Source organism: Armigeres subalbatus, chromosome 1 (assembly GCF_024139115.2).
Source record: "Armigeres subalbatus isolate Guangzhou_Male chromosome 1, GZ_Asu_2, whole genome shotgun sequence".
Classification (NCBI taxonomy): Eukaryota; Metazoa; Arthropoda; class Insecta; order Diptera; family Culicidae; genus Armigeres; species Armigeres subalbatus.
Window position 1 is genome coordinate 252,884,828 of NC_085139.1, and position 21,422 is coordinate 252,906,249.

Sequence of the window (21,422 nt, forward strand, 5' to 3'; positions counted from 1 at the left end):
GTTCTATTTGATGCCCTGATGCTCTGGACCAAATTTCAGCCAAATCGGTCAACGTTTGGGCGGTGCTAAACTCGTTGAAAATTTATATGGAAAAATGTATGCAGAAACATCCGAAAACAGTAAATTGCAGCTGGACTACACAACTTACGATGAAGAACTATGACACTCATTCAGATCTTGGAGAATTTAATACAGAATATTATGCAGAAAACCGCGAGAAGATTCGAGTTTGCCCGGCTAAGTTATTAGCATTTCTCTGCAGTGGGGTTTGAGCAAATTTCGTTTCTTTTACCTTTGAAAAGAAATAAATTCACCCCTACAACACTCCAGTAAAATGCTAATATCTTTGCGTAATAAACTCTAATCTTCTCGCGGTTTTCAGCATAACATTCTGTATTTTATTTTACAAGAACTGAATGAGTATCATGGTTCTTGATCGTAAATTGTGTCGTCCAACTGCAAATCACTGTTCTTGGATGTTTCTGCATACATTTTTCCATATAAACTACCAACGAGTTTAGCGCTGCCCAAACGTTGACCGATTTGGCTGAAATTTTGTCCAGAGCATCAGGGCATCAAATAGAACCGAACAAGAGGGCGGCCCATCAAAAAATTTGAAAAAGTGTTTTTTGAGCCACCCTAATGTGCAGTCAAAAAACCAAACCATCTTAATGGATCAATTGCGGTTTGATCTAGAAATCTCTGCGCGGACTTATCATACACATTTAAAAAAAAAAATGGTCAAAGTTCATAAAATAAATCGTTTCATGGCGGCAAATTCCTATACATATAGGAAATAGAGTTAAAAAAAAACTGTGTATTACTTATGTAACTATTCCGACTATTATTGGCCAATGGTCCGTGTTATAGGTCAAAATGATGCCACTCTTGATAACAACTTTGCAGCCATATTAGGACCAACATACAACCGCTTGACATTCAATAAGCGAAAAAAAAGATTTTCGAAAATGCAGCATGTTCAGCTGCATTTTCGAAAATCTTTTGAAATTTCTAAGGAAACATATTAAATATTAAATATCGTTCACAGAAACCTACTAGGTTATTTTCAAATGTATACGTTGAAATCATTTGCATTTGAGCTTTTTCAAAAAGCACAAATGATTTCAACGTCCACAAAGTACGTCACGCCTCTAGGGGGGGGGGAATGGGGGTTCTGAGCAGCGTGACGATCCATACAAAAGTTTTAGGTGTTTGTTACAAAAAAACGTGACGAAGGTGGAAGGGGGGTTGGCGTTGAAAATCGCCAATTTTTGCGTGACGTACTTTATGGATCTTCCCTTACCCCCTCCAAAGCGATGTTGAATAGCAGACACGAAAGACTAACACTTTGCTGTAACCCTCTGCGTGTTTCTAAGGGACTCGAGAATGTCCCTGAAACTCGAACTACGCACATTACTCGATCCATCGTTGCTTTGATCAACCGTATCAGTTTATCCGGAAATCCGTGTTCGTGCATTAGCTGCCAAAGCTGGACAGATCGATTATATCATATGCGGCTTTAAAGTCGATGAATAGATGATGTGTGGGTATGTTGTATTCGCAGCATTTCTCGATATCAGGCATACGGCAAACACCTGGTCTGCGGTGTAGCGAATCCCGCCTGGTACTGCCCCACGGACACTCTTTCGATGGGTTTTAGTCGTCGGCATAAAAATCGAGAGAGTACCTAGTAGGCGGCGTTCATCAATGAGATTGCGCGGTAGTTGCTGCAATCCAGCTTATCCCCTTTTTGTAGATGGCGCACACGACACCTTCCATCCACTCCTGCGGCAGTGCCTCACCACCGTATTTAACAGCTCTCCTGGTAGTTGGTCAACCCCAACAGCTTTGTTGTTTTTCAGCCGGCCAATCTCCTCCTGGATTTTTTAGAGATCCGTAGCCGGCAAATGTATGTTCTGCGCGCGTGCTCTCAAGTTCGCCACCATGCCGCCATCGTTCTCTGCCACATCGCCATTCAGACGCTCTTCGTAGTGATGCCGCCACCTTTGTTCGTGAGAAGGTTCCCATTTATGTCCTTGCACATCTCAGACTGTGGCACTTGGCCCTAACGTGAATGGTTCAGCTTCTCATAAAACTTTCGTGCGTTATTAGCGCGGTACAGTTGCTCCGTCTCTTCGCGGTCTTGATCTTCCTGCTGGCACTTTTTCCACCGAAAAATCGAGTTTTGTTTGTTCCACGCCCATTTGTATCGTGCCTCGTTCGCCCTCGGGCAGTGTTGCAACAATCTCGCCCATGCTGCATTCTTCTCCTCAACTAACTGCTCACATTCGTCGTCATACCAGTCGTTTCTCTGATCCGGGAGCACCGTGCCAAGTGCAGCGGTTGCGGTGCTACTAATGGCGGATGAAATATCTCTCCAGCCATCTTTAAGAGAAACTGCGCCTAGCTGCTCTTCCGTTGCCACTTCCAGCAGTTGCACGTAGTCTTGGGCTAGTCTATCGTTATGTAACCGCCGAATGTTGAGCCACGGCGTTCGCCTTCGACGCGTGTTGCACACCGTCGAATTTTGAGCGCATGCATACTGCAACGAAGTAGTGGTCGAATTCAATATTCGCACTGCGGTAAGTGTGAATGTTCGTGATGTCAGAGAAGAATTTGCCGTCGGTTCGAAGGCGATCGATTTGGTTTTCTTGGTTAGGTGATATCCATGTGGCCTTGTGGATATTCTTGCGGATGAAGAAAGTGCTATGGACTACCATTCCGCGGGAGGCTGTAAAGTTTATGCATCGTTGTCCATTGTCGTTCGATACGGTATGCAGACTATTCGGTCCGAACAACGGACATTACATTTCCTCCCTTCCAACCCGAGCGTTCATGTCGCCGATGACTATTTTGACGTCTCGCAGTGGTCATCCATCATATGTCTGGAATATATGAATATCATATGAATTGTAATTTCATGTTGTAAGCTTCCAACCGTGATCCATTATTCGATGATGCCTAGGATGATGCCGATTGTATCGAGTAGTATTATCTTCTATGTTGTTCGTAATGACTGGTTTAATAGGCGGTATATTGGGCATGCGCAATCTATAAATCTATAAAAAAGAAGACTGAAATAAAACTGACAGCCTTGCTTGCGGTTGAATCTTTAACTGTCTAATGCAGAGCGAATCGCTTGCGCTAATACCACCCGTTACCTTTATAATATAATAATAGTGCGCATCGTGTCTCTTAAAAAGTAGTGTGATGATGAGGGTTGTGTTATAGCAAAGGTAAACGGAGTTTACTTTTGTAGCTGCTACTGTCCTCATAGATGGAACATAGAGCAGTATACTAGGGTGTTAGATAATTTTGTAGCGAGACTAACTGGTTTTAAACCATTAGTTAGTTGTAGCAAGTGACTTCAACGCGTGGGCAGTGGATTGGGCCTCTCGGTTCACTAACGCTAGAGGTCATATCCTGCTAGAGTCTATAGCGGTACTGAACGTAGTCCTGCTGAACGAGGGCCAAGCGTCAACGTTCACAGGACCGAATGACGAGTCATGCATCCATGTGACGCAGCGCGGGATGGACGGTGGAGCTAGAATGGAGGGTTCACGAAGGGTATACTGCTAGTGACCATTTGGAAACAGTGATGGGAAATGTAAAAAAATGTCATGGGGTTGCTATTACTAATTTGCTAATAACTTTTTTCAAAAGTCCTTTACAACTCGGATTTTTTTTATTAACATGTAATGCTTAAAGGATCCTACAACTTTGCCAAACATGTCATTGTTCTAAATATACAGTGTGAGGCATGATAACGAATTTAAACAAATGTCACGGAATGTCATGACATTAATGTCATTTGACACTAATTCGGCTCTCACGCCGCCATTTTCAGTTTTAGAGCAATGACCTATTAGAAAAAGTTTAAGTATCCTTTGAGTGCTTTATGTTTATATAAAACATACAATTGTAAATTACTTGTGAAAATATAAATTGGAAATACGTTTTATGGTCAGCTATACCCCCAACAAAACCACAAGGTGGGTCAGTAAAGCTGATCTAGGATGGCGTTCCTCGCAGTTCAACCCAAAACTGCTGAAAGAATCACTACGGTGGGAAAATCGGACTCTTGGCCTTAGTGGTGATGAGTTATCCGATGTCCTAACAGGAGCATGTGACGTAACAATGCCCGGGAGGACTATGCCAACCAGCAATTGCAAACCGGTGCACTGGTGGACGAGCACAATAGCTGATCTTCGCAGAACCTACCAATAATACTTCATGCATACAGGATAGTGATGGCTAAGACCAACAGCACACCTCCTGAGAAATCCCTAGGATCGTTGAAGTTTTGTTCCCGAAGCATGACTCATCGGACTATTAGCCCGCCACACCGTACGAGATAGTGAACGTGGTACCGCGAGTGACTAACGATGAGCTTATCGCCGTTGCAAGAAAACTTAAGCTAAATAAGGCACCAGGTCCGAAATGTATTCCTAACCTGGTCCTTAAGCACGCGATACTTGCCGCTCCAGATATGTTCAGGAGCTGCGGCTCCAGCGTTACTTGGACAAAGGAAACTTCCCAGATCGTTGGAAACGGCAGAAGTTGGTGCTATTGCCTAAGCCTAGGAAATCCCCGGGAAAGCCTTCGGCATACAGGCCAATTTGCCTACTCGACACAACTGGCAAGTTGTTAGAGTGGGTGATTGTGAATAGAGATGTCGTAAAAACTTAATTAATCGATTAGTAGCTAATCGATTACTCTCGATTCTTGTCGATTATTTAATCGATTAATCGTTGGGTAGTAATGGGTAGTCCCAGCGACATCTCTAGGACTATACGGAGTGTGCTGGGGCCAACCACTATGGGTTCCGCAAAGGCCGTTCTACCATCGAAGCAATTCGGTCGGTGAAACGGCTAAGATAGCGCATGGTTTAAATAGGCGCGGTATTAAGTACTGTGCATTGATTACACTAGATGTAAAGAATGCATTTAATAACGCTAGATGGGCAGCTATAGCTGATTCTCCGCATCGTTTATGAGTCCTGGATTATCTGTGCAGGATTCTGAAAAGCTATTTTCAGAACAGGATATTGTTAGTCGACACGCTAGTCAGCAGTCCTCGGACCGGTTCTGTGGAATATCATGTATGACGAAGTATTACGCTTAAATCTCCCGACCGCTTTGCGGATGATGTAATGCTAGAGGTCACAGGCAACACTCTCGACGAAGTTGAATTGAAAGCTTCTTACGCGATTAGCAGAGTCGAGTAATAGCTCAACTCAAGGGGTTGGCGTTAGCACATCACAAGACTGCGGTTGTTGTGGTGCATAACCACCATGGGTTGCAGCAAGCGAGGATAAACGTAGGGACCTGCACAGTAAACTCCGTAAGGTCATTAAAGCATCTAGACGTGATGATCGATGATAAGCTCAATTTTACGAGTCACGTCGATTATGTATGCCAAGGGGCTTCATTGGCGATGCATCGAAAGCAGCATACGGTTGCTGTATCTACGTCGTCTCAATTGACGAATTCGGACAATGTCACAGTCATTTACTGATAACCAAATCTTGTGTCGCTTCACTATGTGGGCAGTCAATTCCTCGACTTGAACTGTGCGCAGCCCTTCTCGGTAGCCAGTTGGCTGACAATCTTCAGAGAGAAACAAATTTCGTCGAACCTCCAACGAACCACCAGCTGGGTGGACTCCAGCATTGTTTTGCACTGCGCCTAATCAATGACTCCAAGTGGAGACATGTCCCGACGGAACTGAATCCAGCTGATTGTATTTCTCGGGGAATGATGGCAAGTCAGATCTCGACGGACGGATAAAAAAATACATAATTACCGTCTTCGACCCGAGGTCGCACAGACTGAACACTTAACATCAAGCATGAGACAATGGACAGGACATTTGCACAACACCCAGTGGACCAGTGGAGAAGCTTTCTCCTTAACCGGGCGGGAATCGAGCCCACACTCCACAGCACGTGCGTCTAGACGATTGAGGTCGCTAGTCGCACGGCCACGAAGCCAGTTTTCTCTAGGACCCATTGGCGTAACTACAGGGGGGCTAGGGGGGGCTATAGCCCCACCTAGGATCTGGCTAGCCCCCCCTAGAAAATTTGTTACTTTGTATAAGTATTGTTCATATCTAGTCCACTGATTATATACGGGGGTAAATGCAGAGAAAGGATTGTCTTCATTATCCAACCCCTCTCTTCGAAACACTACAGCAAGTTGAATCTATTCGCTCAAGTTTTTGAACTTCGAGCAATTATTATAAGGCTTGCTCATGACAAAATCTGCACCGCGCAAAACACGTTATAACTTATGAAATACCAAAGGAAATACCTCATCAACAAGTGAATTTAAAAAAAAATATTAGTATTACAAGTACTTAATGGATAACAATTCCTTGAGATTTTCAAATTTTTCCGGGGTTTTGTAAGTAATTGTTATCTAAATCGAGCGTGTGATCTCAACATTCCTAACTAATACCAATCCTAAAAGCTGCTCCGCATACTTTTTAATTCTCTAAACTCCTATTGTCACTGCAGCAATGCAACCAGTGAAAATGTCTCAGTAGGCGTGAAACCAAGCGTGAAACAGATCTACTGAGAGAAAAGATGTGTTAGGGGCCGTACACTAATTACGTAAGCATTTTTTCGGGGTTTTTCAACCCCCCCTCCCCCCCATGTAAGATTTCTCCCACACAAATTATTTTTTATTTATATGGAGCGTAAGAAACTGGCAGACCCCCCCTCCCCCTCTAAGTGCTTACGTAATTAGTGTACGACCCCTTAAATGAACCGGTGCCAGCGAAAGTGGTACATAAACCATTTTTTTTTCAATTTTGAGTTTTTACCACCAACGGCTTCTATTTGCAAAGATCTAGTAAGGGAATAACGAAAAAGTGATTTTTGGCAACTAAATCTGGAAATATGCAAATTTTATTTTCTGGTATATATCACAATGGCCATTTCGTTGCCAGAAAAAGTGGTACATGTACAGTTCCACCCACTAAAATCTGCTTATTTAAAAGAAAATTCAGCAACATGACTGTTTTCACAATAGATTTTGATCCTATTTTGAATTTCAAAATAGTTTACTGCCGTTTAGAATGATTTTAAAAATGTACATGTACCACTTTTACTGTCAACGTTTTTCGGTTTCTGTTTCCTTTTGTTCCCATTAATAGTGGTACATGTGCAATTTGTTCCAATAAATTTGAAATTTTTCATAAACTTTGCTCATTTTTCACTACTATCTTTAGGCACATCAGACATAACATGTTGGTACAGTTTAGTTGCACAAAACTGCAAAAATTAATTTATTATTCGATGTTTGTGGGAAAATGCGTCTCCTGAAAAATTTACTCAATGTAACATGTACCACTTTCGCTGGCACCGGTTCAAATGTTCCTATGTGTTAACAAATGCTCTTATACGTTAATTTGTTGCAATTTTTTTAAACTAAATTGAAAATTAACGACCATAAGTTGTAATGGGATCTAAAACTGATTTTTATAAATCATCCTAGAAGTTATTCTAACAGAAAAGGAAGGTTAGTTTGTTGTGGTCAGATCGCCGTTTGAAAGCTCGTAGGAAATGTCAGGCCACTGAATTGAAAGCTGGTGAAAAGAGTTTAACTAACTAATTTATCCAATATTTAATTTATAGGTTCTAGGTTCGAAACAAATCAAAAAATCCTTTAAAAATCAGGATCGTGCTTCACATTCTATTTACGGCGAGCGCAACACCTATGGTTTTCTGAACCTATCAAGGATTTCGGGAATCCTACGACATTTATTGATTTTTGTAACAGGGCTGAGCGTCGATGAACATCGTTTGAAATACTTAACCCCCTGGTAGCACAACTCGCATTGATTTGGTAGCAGCAACTCAAATGTGACCAAATTTTGTTTTATATAAGTTAATGTAAATACTCTACAACATGTGTGTTATTCGGGAAGTCGTCCATTCATATCTAGTAGACCAACTTGCGAACAATATACATCAGTTGAATCTAGTGAAAATGGTAAACTTTCTGTGTTATGAGAGTTAAAATAGAAAAGTTTAGAAAAAAGTTAGCCCCCCCTAGAATTTTTCATTAGTTACGCCAATGCTAGGACCCCGTCGACAGTTGGCCTGAGTGTGTGGTTTCGACGCCGAATACTCAGCATTTGCAGCAAGAAGCTTGTTTAGTGCACTCTATCCACAGTACCATTATTGACTCAACAATCTTTGATCGTTTTTCTGGCCTAGCCAAGCTGGTTCGTGTGGTAGCACGATGCTATCGATTCTTTAACAACTCTAAGCTCCCTCGAACCAATCGCATCGGTGCGGTGGTTCAATGCACCCTGAGGAAGGACCCTCGCACGACAAGCCCATCTGGAGAGTTTTCCAATGGAAGTTCGCCATTCCAGTCACATCCAAGATGCAAAAGCAGCTACTGTTTTGTCAACGTCGATTTTACCGATCAAGGACATGAAATTGTTCATGGATCAGTTCGGATTGCTCAGACTTGCGAACATGAGGATCTGCCCGATCTGTCGAGTCAAGTACGAGACACTGAAGACGGCCTTACTGTTGAGGTCGAAATACGTATCTGTCAAGATACAATTAAGTGGTGGAATTCAATGGGATTGTATAAACTCGTCTTATGACAGGTGAAAACATTCCACTAAAAAGCTCAAAATAATTTTCTTATGTTGAGGTGAACCGGTCAAGGGCCGAAAACCTCATTAATAAAGACAATAAAAAAAAATTTTCTTATGAGGATCTGCTTCGACACTCGCTTTCCGATACTGCTCCCAGCTGACCACCGCCTCAGTTGGCTCATCGCCCGATCGTGCCATATCCGAACACTTCACGGCGAGCCTACGCTCACACTCGCAACCATCCGTCAGCGATTCTGGCCAGTCCGGGTCGACAACAAGCACACAAGGTGGTACATCAATGTGTTACCTGTTATCTGTTTCCGGTATCAACCTCGGCTAGCTCATCAAATAATGGCACCTGTTCCATCTGTTCGCGTGTCACCTGCTAGACCGTTCATACGTTCATGTGCCTCGTGGTTAAAGCTGTGCACCTTGAATTCGTCGCAGAACCACTCGTTGCCATTCCGTAGCCCGACCTGATCGACATGAATCCGAACCGTCTGTTTCGTCGCAGGAAATGCAAAAATCGGTCCAACACCTATAACGTTGCTGGCAACTAAACTACGTCAGTCAGCTTCAGCAGCGAGCGATCACTGAGATCGCGGTCCTGCCTGCAGAATCCATCGAAGATGATACCAAGTCGGACCGCGAGATTGCCATATCGTGACTGGCCGAATCCATACAATTGAAGAAAAGAATGGTTGAAGCGGGCGGTTTCAACGGCCGCCGGCTTGTTTAGAACACTCCTTACTTAGTTTGCTACACACTACGAATTCATAAATTATCTCTAAAATTATATGCAAACACCCTGTCCAATCGCAATCACACATATGATACAGACTCCACATGGTCTCTATTGTAAACCTTCGCGCTTTATCTCTCCTATTCGGTACGGTAGGAAGACTTCCCAGCCAATCAACTGGTTGGCGAAACCTAGCATTGTTGTTCACCCAGATGGTGGTTCATTGGCGTTTCGACGAAATTTGTTTCCCTCCGAAGATTGTCAGCCAACTGGCTAGCGAGAAGGGCGGCGCACAGTTCAAGTCGAGGAATTGACTGCCCACATAGTCACATAGTGGAGCGACACATGCTGCTTTCGATGCATCGCAGAAGCAGTGCAGACTGGGCTGTACTGTTGGTCCAACAAAAAGAATCTCATTCAATGACAAACTGGTAGAGTTACGACAGGATCTATCAAATACGATTCGTTTCTCCGTCTCAGGACGATTGAAGACAATGTGCAATCAACGCTTTTCAGAACTGCTTCAAAAATTGCCACATTTTAAAAATTCGAAAATTATTAAATATCAGAAGAAATCTTTTGAATGTACTTGGTTAAATCATTATTATATTACACTTATTTAATCATTGTTATCTATTCTTTTTCTAGATGGCGACACATGTACCTTAAAAGACGGAGAAGCGGGGATATGTCAAGAGGCTACCAGTTGTCCCTGGTTCTTGGAGACCATAGTGAAGAAGAAACGCTTCGGAGAGCGGGTAACGTGCGGGTTCGATGGCCCCATTGAGGTCATCTGTTGCAAAATGGACAAACCGGTCACTTTTAAGCCGGGTGTGCGCAGCGGTTTGGCCTGCCAGGATATACCGGATGCGGACAATCGGCTAACATTCCACATCATCGACGGGGAGGACGCCACCGATGGGGAATTTCCCTTCATGGCAGCCTTAGGGTACGAAAACGAGGAAATCAAAGATGGGTACGATTACCGCTGTGGTGCAAGTCTGATTTCACCGAACTTCTTGCTGACGGCCGCACATTGCATTCCCAAACAGGGACGTCCGGTAGTGGCGTTGCTTGGTACGGCCAGTCTCAACTCCATGAACGGAGTTGTCGTTAGAATCAAGGTACGTGTGGAACAGATTCGCGCTGATGCAACATTGTGCTTGGATTGTTTCATGCTAACATTTTACAGGAGTTTTATCCTCATCCCGACTACAGAGCCAGCCGCAGCTACAACGACATTGCCCTGATTGAACTGGAGAAAAGACTGATAAATGAACCTGACGTGAATCCCATCTGCGTCCGCAGCGATACCGGAGATTTACCCAACGATGTGATTCTCACTGCCGAAGGTTTTGGGATTATTGATGTAGACAGTAAGTACTGAATATAACATACGGATTTTTCAAAGCTCATCTTGTGTTCAATTTACAGAGCAAATTCGCTCCGCTCAGATGATGAAGGTCAATCTAACCACGGTGGCCCTGACCAAGTGTAACCAATCCTTCGCTGACAACAATCTGTTGACCAACAATCGCAGGTTACCCCAGGGCATCATTGACACGCAGTACTGCGCAACGGGTCGTGAAAACATCGTCACAAAACAGGTAGGCGATACCTGCCAGGGCGATTCCGGGGGTCCACTCCAGATCGTAGTGGACGGAAAGTTCCAACTGGTGGGAGTGACTTCGTTTGGAAACGGATGTGGATCGAATACGCCCAGTGTATACACCCGGGTCGCGAGATTTATCGATTGGATTGAGCCCATCGTATGGCCCACCGGAGTTCCGAAAACATGAATGGTCGTAGTACAAATGGAATAAGGAATTTGTCATGAAAACTGAAAAAATATACGAAATATGTGAAAACTCGCTTTTCAATGTTAAAGTTTTATATCAAATTATTGATCAACAGGCCCAAAAACTGAATGCCATTGAAGTCAGCCGTATTTTACACGATTCACAATATTTTATTTCTTGTACACTTGATACATATCAGTTTTTATATAGGAGGGATCGAAGAGTGCCGCGGTCGCGAGTGGACGTGGAAAAAAATGTTCCGTTACGTCAAACAATAATAATCTTTAATATTATGTTTTCGCGTGGGGAATTTCATCCGAAAGTGATTTTATGCTACTTAAATACCAAGTGATATGATCGGAATCCATTTAATCTCGATGAGCACAGCTTCGCGAGTTAATTTTAGTTTGACATTGCGAGTTTCGTTGATTTCCTGAGGCTTTCAGTGGTGCATGATAGTGATTTTTGCAAATTGCACTCTGAATTTTGCCCGTCATCAGTGTATTGATCCCATTCAGATATCCAACAAAACAAGCAAGGGGAACAAAGAAGATCATGGAATTCGTATGAGAGACACCCAGAAATCGCCCTCCCCCCAGTTTTCGCCCACCTATTTTAAAACCTTCATTTCTCGAAAACTAGTTGTTGGAAACAGTTAAAGTTCAGATTTTTTCATAATTGATTGATGCTTGTATGGAAAAACTTTAACTGTAACTGTTTTCAACAACTAGTTTTCGAGAAATGAAGATTTTAAAATAGGTGGGCGAAAACTGGGGGGAGGGCGATTTCTGGGTGTCTTACCCTATATACTATGCACTTCGATGGAATATATGGTGAGCTCGTTTCATGCTTTCTATTTCAACTCCTTTCGACTCCGATCCATTACAGTTGACCAATTATTCCTCTTGTTTATTAAATTGTGTATATTGCATTTTGAGATTTCTTCATATAAATTCTAACCCCACGGTCTACAATGCGTCATACCAACAATCCTCATGCAACGGATCAAATATATAATTCAACATCTTTTGATTTGCAATCCTATGTCTTTGCAAATAAGGCATGACATAATATTCATTATATTTATTGTTAATATTGAATTTTTGTTATTAACCGTTTGTATTTGTTACATTCCTTACATTACTTCTATTCCAAAAAGCGATATTTGCATAAATGGATGATCCCTTAATTTAACACTTCAAACTTGACTGTAGTACTCATTATATTTTTTAAAAATATTTTTGTTTCCCTAGCTGCTAGCACATTACTGTTCTTTATCTATCCGTTCTTCATTGGTTAATAAACATGAAAAAAAATCGTAAAATTCAACACTAAATACGTACAGGGCATCGTTCGCTGCTATTGCCGCGGATATTGTGGGAGTCCCAGATATCCGGTTCACGCTTTAGTTGGCAATGGTGGCTCTTCTCGACCTTCTACTTCCTGAGTAGTTAGTACGAATAAGGGCGTCCTTGTGAAGTTTTGCTGTACCTGTTACGAACAACTAGTACATCCCATTCCCCACAGAAAGAGACTCAAAATTTTCCACGCGTCAAAACAAAAAAAAAATTTTTTTCAACTATCGATTACCGTAATGGACGAAATTATTAGTGCAGAAATCAAACAAACCCGGATGACCGAAGTTTGGAAATGAATTTCCAAAGCATGTTGGATTCACGAGATGCCGGACGTACAGCCCTACAACTATTCATTCAGTTCCGCGGCGGGTGGCTGATAATGACTTCCAACGGATCGGTGGCGTGCCTCCTGTTTCGCTAATGACAACTGCCGTGTCAGAGAAATATTCATGGGATGTAGAATGATCCAGCTCCATAAGTATATCGGGAAGAGGGTAAGAACTTTTGGAACAAGGTGAGTGCCTTTAGCTATTATTACATTATTTAGTAAATTGCATCAACTTGGCGTACTTATATGTAGTACTACCAGACCCGACGAACTTCGTTTCGCCTAAAATTTATTTATCCTCTGATTAGTTCTCGAGTTATGTAGATATTTCTGGATCATTCGTATGGGAGCTTTGAATCACAAACATGTGCTTCTGCCTGTCGTATTGAGGCGGGTTTGCTTCTGCTACGACAATAGAGGCTTGTTTGCAGCCGTTTGATCATTTATTCATCCACTTAGAATTCATTTGTTGATCAAAATCATTATCATATCAGGGGGGAAGGGGAATTTAATTTCTTTTTGCTCTTTTTTCGTTTCAGAGAGCGAGCAAAGGCGCTTAAACCTAGGCTATTAGCCAGGGCAAGGCTAATACCTTCGCCCCATCCGAGGAAAATCATCGGCAAGGATAATGGAGTGACATAAATTTCTTAGCAAAGTCACTCCCAACGTATTTCCACAAATTTTCTATCATTTGCTTATAATGATACTCCTAAACCACATACCCTACCCACCATCCAATTCCTTGACATCTATGAGGGCGTCGGTGAGTCGTTGGCCTCTCGTTAAGTAGATGTCATATCATCATTTCCTTCCCTTTCCTAGTAACGGAGAAGATGGGCGTGGCCGGCAATGATAGCTTTCATGTTTTATCATTTTGGACCCCCAATTGGATTTCCATTGAATCCCAAATGGAAATCCATAAGCAATTGGGGTAAGAAAGGTAAAGAATATACATGACAACTATCAGTATGCAATCTACGAAATACTCCGTTACAACGCAACGCAACGCAACGCAACGCAACTAGTACATGTAAAACTTGGAAACTTCTCTTTTAGAGGAAATGATAACACCTGTCTTGTTAGTTATCAGATATAAACATCAGACAGCTGGTTTATTCATCTCCCTTTTATATCCAACCCGGGACACTCATAAACATGATTTTGAGTTTACCTCATGTACTCAATAACGGAGGGGTCTGTCCAAATGGTCGAATGCTACAGTTCTTCCCCCTTTAAGTTTTTATAATTCACAATGGCTTAATACTATTTGTTTCTTAATAATAATAATAATCATTTCGCTTATTCGATATTTTGACTCGCTTCGATTTCCAAATTTCTTTTTCAGAACTGCTTCGTTTTCTCGATGTTGATGACGAAGTTGGAGCTGCATGACTTGACGTTGTTGTTGTTGGAATCGACATCGAAACGGGCGCATGGAAAATTTGCGATTCCAATGCAAAACCGTAAAAGTCTTCTTCGTCAGATTCTGCTTGTCGAGCGGTAGCTGTACTGGTTGGACGGACTGGTGCATTGCGATCAAACAAAACTATTGTAGTTTTCCGATCGGGCTTTTCCACCAAACGAATCTGTTGCCGGTGTGACGATAAAAGACGGCCACCAAGGGAGACCTGGAAAATCTTCGAGGACAATCTTTTAATAAATGTTGCTTTTAGCCAACGGCGAATGTCAGTAGGATTATTATTTTTGTAGTAGACAAAGTCTCCTGCAGTCAATTTTGTGAATGGGTCATGTGTTACAATACCAGAATTTTGTTGGTAATGACGTTTTTCATGCAAAGGGGTAGTTAGCTGTCTTTTATAGTGTAATTTAGGATTAATCAAATCGAGTTCTGTTTTTGGTTTGAAGCTAAACACTCGTTCTGAAGGGAATTCACCGTTATCTAGGCAGATATTCCTGTAATTGAATAAGAAATTAAGTATTTTGTCCTCTGTATCCAAAAGCTGCAACTGTGGGTCAAGTACATACTTTTTGAATGCTTCTTTGACCAGTCTCACCATCCTCTCTGCTTGTCCATTACTCTGTGGATTGTAAGGAGGGCTTTTTAAAACTTTTATGCCCTGGTTTTCGAGAAACTTGATGAATGGGTACGAGTTGAAAGGAGGACCTCCATCAGTAACAACTATATCCGGCAATCCAAATCTAGCAAATACAGCTGAAAATTTTCTTATTACCTTTTGCTGTCTGTTCCATTTGGCATATATTCTAATTCTAACCATTTGGTGTTGCTGTCGACTATGATTAAAAACTTTCTGTTGAAAGTAAAAAAAATCAGCATGCAAACGACTGAATGGTCGCGTTGTCTGAATCCATGTGTTGGTAGTCTTTGGCTTATGCATAATATGCATTTCATTGCAAGTCCGACACGATTTAATGTGATTTTCAATATCCCTATTCAAACCGAACCAGTATACACTCCTTCGCGCTAGTTGTTTCATCTTTTCCATCCCTGTGTGATTTTTATGTAACATATTAAGTATTCTATTTCTCAACGCACTGGGAATAATTATCCGGTCTTGGAATAGAATGCAGCCATCAACTATTTCTAAATCCTGATAATGTGCATGGACATCTTTGAATTCTGGCGTATTCTTATCTGGCCATCCGTTGGTGATGAAGGCTTGAACTTGTTTTAGAAAAACGTCCTTTTCTGTTTCTTTGGCAATTTGTTGATAGTCAACAGGGAAATCTGATGAAAAGTTCAGGTTTTTTACGTATTCCCTTTGCAAAGGTTTTGGAACTTCATTAGGTAGAGGAAATCGGGAACAAAAATCGGCATTTCCCATTCTGGTTGAAGGGCGATAAATTATATCGAAATCATATATTGAAAGTTCCATGACATAACGTTGAAGTCGTGTTACGTACATTGCATTTCGGCCCTCTTTGCCGAAAATTCCAATAAGTGGTTTGTGGTCGGTGTATAGGGTAAATTTTTGGCCATATAGAAACTTATGGAACTTTTTAATGGTACTCACAACCGCTAAAGCTTCTAGATGTAATATTGGGTACTTACGTTGCGCCTCGGTCAAGGAAAACGACGTGAAAGAGATGGGTTTTCTACACCTTTTATTTCATGCGCAATGACACCTCCAAGACCGTAGCTAGAAGCATCGGAAACTACCACTACTGGTTTCTTTGGGTCGAAAAGTTCCAATAAATTCGAATTCAGAAGATAATCCTTGCATTGTTCGAATGTTTTCTGACATTCATTGGACCAAATAAACTATACATCCTTTTCAATAAGTTGTGCAGACAGTTTAAACGGGATGACAAATGAGGAATAAATTTATCATAAAAGTTTAAAAGACCTAAAAAGGCTTTCAATTCAGAAATATTTCGTGGTGGTTTTGCTGCACGAATTGTTTCAACTTTATCAGGACAAGGCATTAGACCATTCTCGGAGATAATGTGTCCTAAATAAGGCAGAGCATCTACAAAAAATTTGCATTTATTAAGATTAACCTTTATATTAGCCGTTGACAACCGATCTAGAACTAGATAAAGATCCCTCTTACAGTCTTCGAAGTTAATACCTGCAACAAGCACATCATCTTGGTAACAAACTACCAATGGCAAACCACACAAAATTTGGTCCATAACTTTTTGAAAAATGGATGCACTGGAAGACGCCCCTTGAGGCAATCTGTTGTACCTATAAAGACCTTTGAGAGTATTAATTACCATGAACTTTTGTGACCTCTTGGACAATTTCAACTGAGTATAAGCTCCAGCAAGGTCCAAAGAGCAAAATACTTTAGCTCCGGCCAATGATGCAAAAAGGTCTTGAGCATTTGGTAAAGGGTAAGTATTTGCAACTATAAGTTTATTTATGGAAACCTTGCAATCAATAACCAAACGAATGTCCTGATTCTTCTTGACTACTACTACAACTGGAGAGGCCCATTCGCTTGCTTCTATGGGTGTAATTACTCCATCTTTTTCCAAGGCATCAATATGTTCAACAACCTTTTGTCTTAATCTCAAAGGAACTTCGTAAGCTTTTTTAAAAATTGGCCTATCGTCCTTTAGAACCAAATCCCCTTCAAAACCAACAATTGGATCCAAAAATGTTTTCTTGAAAATATGACTAAACTTACGCTTTATGTCCTCCACTGTACTGCCGATCCTATTTTCAGAAATATGGTTCACTCTACCGCTAGAGAAAGGCTCACGCCATTGTGGGAAAAATAAATCCAACCATTTCCGGCCAAAAAGTGGGACAATTCTACGCGAACGCTTGTTGTTTTGCAGAATAACCAGCTCCAAATGTTGTCCACGGATTCCGTTCACCTCAGCTGTAACTCGCACGCATCCTAAGACTTCGAGATTTGCTCCATCTACTACTACCAGCCTGTTACTGTATTGTGCTAATGGTAAATAATGGAAGAAATCATGAAAATCCCGCTCATCGATAACGCTGACTGCCGAGCCACAATCAACCTCCATCTTCAATTTAAACTGTTCTACGATGGGCTCCACGAAACATGGCTCATTTATACGCTTTACTGATGCAATCTTCAAACAGTTTTCTTCGGATTCTGATTCGCTTTCCTTAGGATTTTCTCTTAGGCGTTTAAAGTAATCAGACCTATTATCGATCTGCGATGGAGAAGCTTCAACGAATTTGACGTGCATCCTCTTCTTCTTATTCTTTAACTCGTGCAGTACTTCTTAATGTGTCCTTTTTTATTACAAAAATTGCAATAATATGATTTTCTAGGAGTTGGCGAGGATCTACTACGACTTCTAGTAGGGCTACTACTATAGTTTCTCTTGAAATTGTTCCTCCTTTCTTTGCTTCTTGACCTGGATGAACTATAGACTCTCCTATTACTGTCCTCTACTTTGGCTACTATAGTCAAATTGTTTCCGTTCATCATTCGAGTTCGCACTCCTGCAGATTCACGGTTTACTATAAGTTTCTCCACCTTAGTCAACGTCAAATCTTCCTCCTCAATTAATCTTTGCTGAATTTGTTTATCTAATACTCCCATTACCAATTTATCTCTGATTGCTGTTTCTTTAAATGCATCAAAACCGCAACTTTCTGCCTGCAGTTTGACCTTTAGTATAAAATCCTCAGCGGTTTCTGACTCACCTTGTACCATATTATAAAATTTGTATCGCTGAAACATATCGGTTTCAGCCTTATCGAAACGACGCTTCAGGGAATCAATTATGGCCTCGTATGTTAACGTTGCTAGATCAACACCGGGATGCAAAAGCTTTAGCTCACTAAACGTTTCTCGCCCGCATAACCCAAGGAAAAAGGCTAGCTTTTCTTCAGGTGCAATTTTATTAATCTTGAAAATCCATTCGATTTGTTCTACATATTGGGCGAAACTAGTAGAACCAGGAATGTAAGCTTCGATGGATCCTATTAGCGGCATATCTAGCTCGGCTGATTAAAATTTAACCGAAAAAAATGACAAATTCTAACAATGGCAATGCAAATAACTAAATACAATGTAAGGAAGAAAAAAGAAAAACAACGTACCTCCTACCTTGACGGTTGTACTGTTGATCAATCAAAAACCCGGCACGAAACAGAATTCACCCAGCTCACTATCGGATAAGAACCATCTGCAAAACCGATCATCCACAGCAACAAACAACAGCAACCAACAACAGCCTTTCAAATTCACCAGCAATCTCCTCGAACAACTCCAAAACCTTCTTTCTGCACTCCAAATTGAATGTAGTTGCGGCCAAAATGGTCGGTAAACAGTTGCACCTGACCTCTGCCGAACAAAGCAAACAAAACTACTCCGCGGTGTTGACAAAACTGCCCACCGAAATAAATGACACAATATGAGATCTAACAACAGGTGATACAATGCCTATTAGCGTAATTACAAAGATCAGTTGTTTACGATTGCGCGCCAAAGGAATGAAAAAGCACAGCACAAAAAAAACGGCAAACTGCAAACAACACCTATTGATAGATCTCCACTTTCAAATTTCACTTTTTCACTATCTATTCTATCCTCGTCGCCACTTGTAAAACTTGGAAACTTCTCTTTTAGAGGAAATGATAACACCTGTCTTGTTAGTTATCAGATATAAACATCAGACAGCTGGTTTATTCATCTCCCTTTTATATCCAACCCGGGACACTCATAAACATGATTTTGAGTTTACCTCATGTACTCAATAACGGAGGGGTCTGTCCAAATGGTCGAATGCTACAGTACATCCCATTCCCCACACTTTCTGAAGAAACCTTTCATGCTTCAGAAGTGATTCCTTTTTAACGTTCTGGTCTTCGTAACAAAAAGGGCACCATTACGGAGCATGAGATCTGATCAAATTATTCGTAGTACTACTTGATCACCGCCCCCAGTTGGGTGAGGAATAGAGGATGACACACACACACACACACTTGATACATATCAGTTTTTATCGTTCAGCCGAGTATTGAACGCAGCCCTTTCCGCCGGAAACGATAACTGTAATATATTAGATGTGTGTTCCGTATCACCATAATATGATTATTATTATTATTTATTCAGACTAAGGCCGAAGTGGCCTGTGCGGTATATAAGAGTCTTCTCCATTCGGCTCGGTCTATGGCTATACGTCGCCAACCACGCAGTCTACGGAGGGTCCGCAAGTCATCTTTCAACTGATCGATCCACCTTGCCCGCTGTGGACCTCGCCTTCTTGTGCCCGTCGGATCGTTGTCGAGAACCATTTTCACCGGGTTATTGTCCGACATTCTGGCTACGTGCCGATTTTTGCGGTGTGAACGATGAATGGTTCTCCCAGCAGCTCATGCAACTCGTGGTTCATTCGCCTCCTCCACGTACCGTCCGCCATCTGCACCCCACCATAGATGGTATGCAGCACTTTCCTTTCGAAAACTCCAAGTGCGCGTTGGTCCTCCACGAGCATCGTCCAGGTCTCGTATCCGTAGAGGACTACCGGTCCAATGAGCGTTTTGTTGATTGTCAGTTTGGTTATATAGTGCGGAGCGTCTTGCGGAGTCAAAAGTACGTACGATTTCCAGCCACTATGCGTCTCCGATTTTCTCTGCTGGTATCATTTTCGGCAGTCACCAGTGAGCCCAAGTACACAAAATCTTCAATCACCTCGATTTCGTCAGCACCGATGCAAACTCGCGGTGGGTGGCTCACGTTGTCTTCTCTTGAACCTCTTCCTATCATGTACTTCGTCTTCGACGTGTTGATGACTAGTCCGATCCGCTTGGCTTCCCTCTTCAGTCTGATGAAGGCTTCCTCCATCTTCTCAAAATTACGTGCCATAATATCTATGTCGTCTGCGAAGCCAAATAGCTGGACGGACTTACTGAAAATTGTACCACTCGTGTTAATCCCCGCTCTTCGTATTACCCCTTCCAAAGCGATGTTGAATAGCAGACTCGAAAGACCATCACCTTGCCGTAACCCTCTACGGGTTTCGAAGGGACTCGAGAATGCCCCTGAAACTCGAACTACGCACATCACCCGATCCATCGTCGCTTTGATCAACCGTGTCAGTTTATCCGGAAATCCGTGTTCGTACATTAGCTGCCATATGGCTATATAGCTGGTCCCGATCGATTGTATCATATGCGGCTTTGAAGTCGATGAATAGATGATGTGTGGGCACGTTGTATTCGCGGCATTTCTGCAATACTTGGCGAATGGTGAACACCTGGTCTGTGGTGGAGCGTTCGCCCATATAACCCACCTGGTACTGCCCCACGAACTCCCTTGCAATTTGGAAGAGTACCTTGTGGGCGGCGTTCAGCAATGTTATTGCGCGGTAGTTACTACAATCCAGCTTATCGCCCTTTTTGTAGATGGGACACACGACACCTTCCATCCACTCCTGTGGCAAAACTTCCTCCTTCCAAATCTTGGTAATGATCCGTGCAGCGCTCTAGCCAGTGCCTCACCACCGTGTTTAAATAGCTCTCCTGGTAGTTGGTCAACCCCAGGGGCTTTGTTGTTCTTCAGCCGGCCAATCTCCTCCTGGATTTCCTGGAGATCCGGAGCCGGTAAAACTATGTCCTGCGCGCGTTCTCCCAGGTCCATCACCATACCGGCATCTTCGTCAGCCACATCGCCATTCAGGTGTTCTTCGTAGTGCTGCCGCCACCTTTGGCTCACCTCATGCTCGTTCGTAAGAAGGTTCCCGTTTATGTACTTACACATATCAGGCTGTGGCACGTGGCCCTTATGTGAACGGTTTAACTTCTCATAGAACTTTCGTGTGTTATTAGCGCGGTACAGTTGCTCCGTCTCTGCACGGTCTCGATCTTCCTGCTGGCGCTTTTTCCTCCGCAAAATCGAGTTTTGTCTGTTCCGCGCCTGTTTATATCGTGCCTCGTTCGCCCTCGTGCGGTGTTGCAGCAATCTCGCCCATGCTGCATTCTTCTCTTCCACTAACTGCTCACATTCGCCGTCATACCAGTCGTTTCTCTGATCCGGGGACACTGTGCCAAGTGCAGCGGTTGCGGTGCTACCAATGGCGGATCTAATATCTCTCCAGCCATCTTCAAGAGACGCTGCGTCTAGCTGCTCTTCCGTTGGAAGTGCCACTTCCAGCTGCTG

General features: G+C 42.4%; 1 protein-coding gene and 1 long non-coding RNA gene across 4 annotated transcripts in view; one reads left to right on the forward strand and one right to left on the reverse strand.

Annotated features, from left to right (window-relative positions):
- Positions 1-11,241, forward strand: part of LOC134206712 (serine protease persephone-like) — a 56,717-nt gene extending 45,476 nt beyond the window's left edge. For both annotated transcript variants that reach the window (XM_062682439.1, XM_062682438.1), the window contains 3 exons: positions 10,010-10,485; positions 10,554-10,737; positions 10,796-11,241. In XM_062682439.1, the coding sequence (XP_062538423.1) occupies positions 10,010-10,485; positions 10,554-10,737; positions 10,796-11,160 (1,025 nt within the window). In that variant the 3' untranslated portion in view covers positions 11,161-11,241. The remainder of the gene's footprint in view (positions 1-10,009; positions 10,486-10,553; positions 10,738-10,795) is intronic.
- A 2,681-nt stretch (positions 11,242-13,922) lies between these two features.
- Positions 13,923-19,048, reverse strand: LOC134212810 (uncharacterized). 2 transcript variants are annotated; one of them, XR_009979351.1, is made up of 3 exons: positions 18,831-19,048; positions 18,369-18,627; positions 13,923-14,474 (listed from the first exon to the last, which is right to left on the reverse strand). It is a non-coding gene; the product is annotated as an uncharacterized LOC134212810 (long non-coding RNA). The 2 variants fall into 2 exon arrangements; XR_009979350.1 differs by lacking the exon at positions 18,831-19,048 and having other exon boundaries at positions 18,369-18,643.
- Between the last annotated feature and the right edge of the window lie 2,374 nt (positions 19,049-21,422).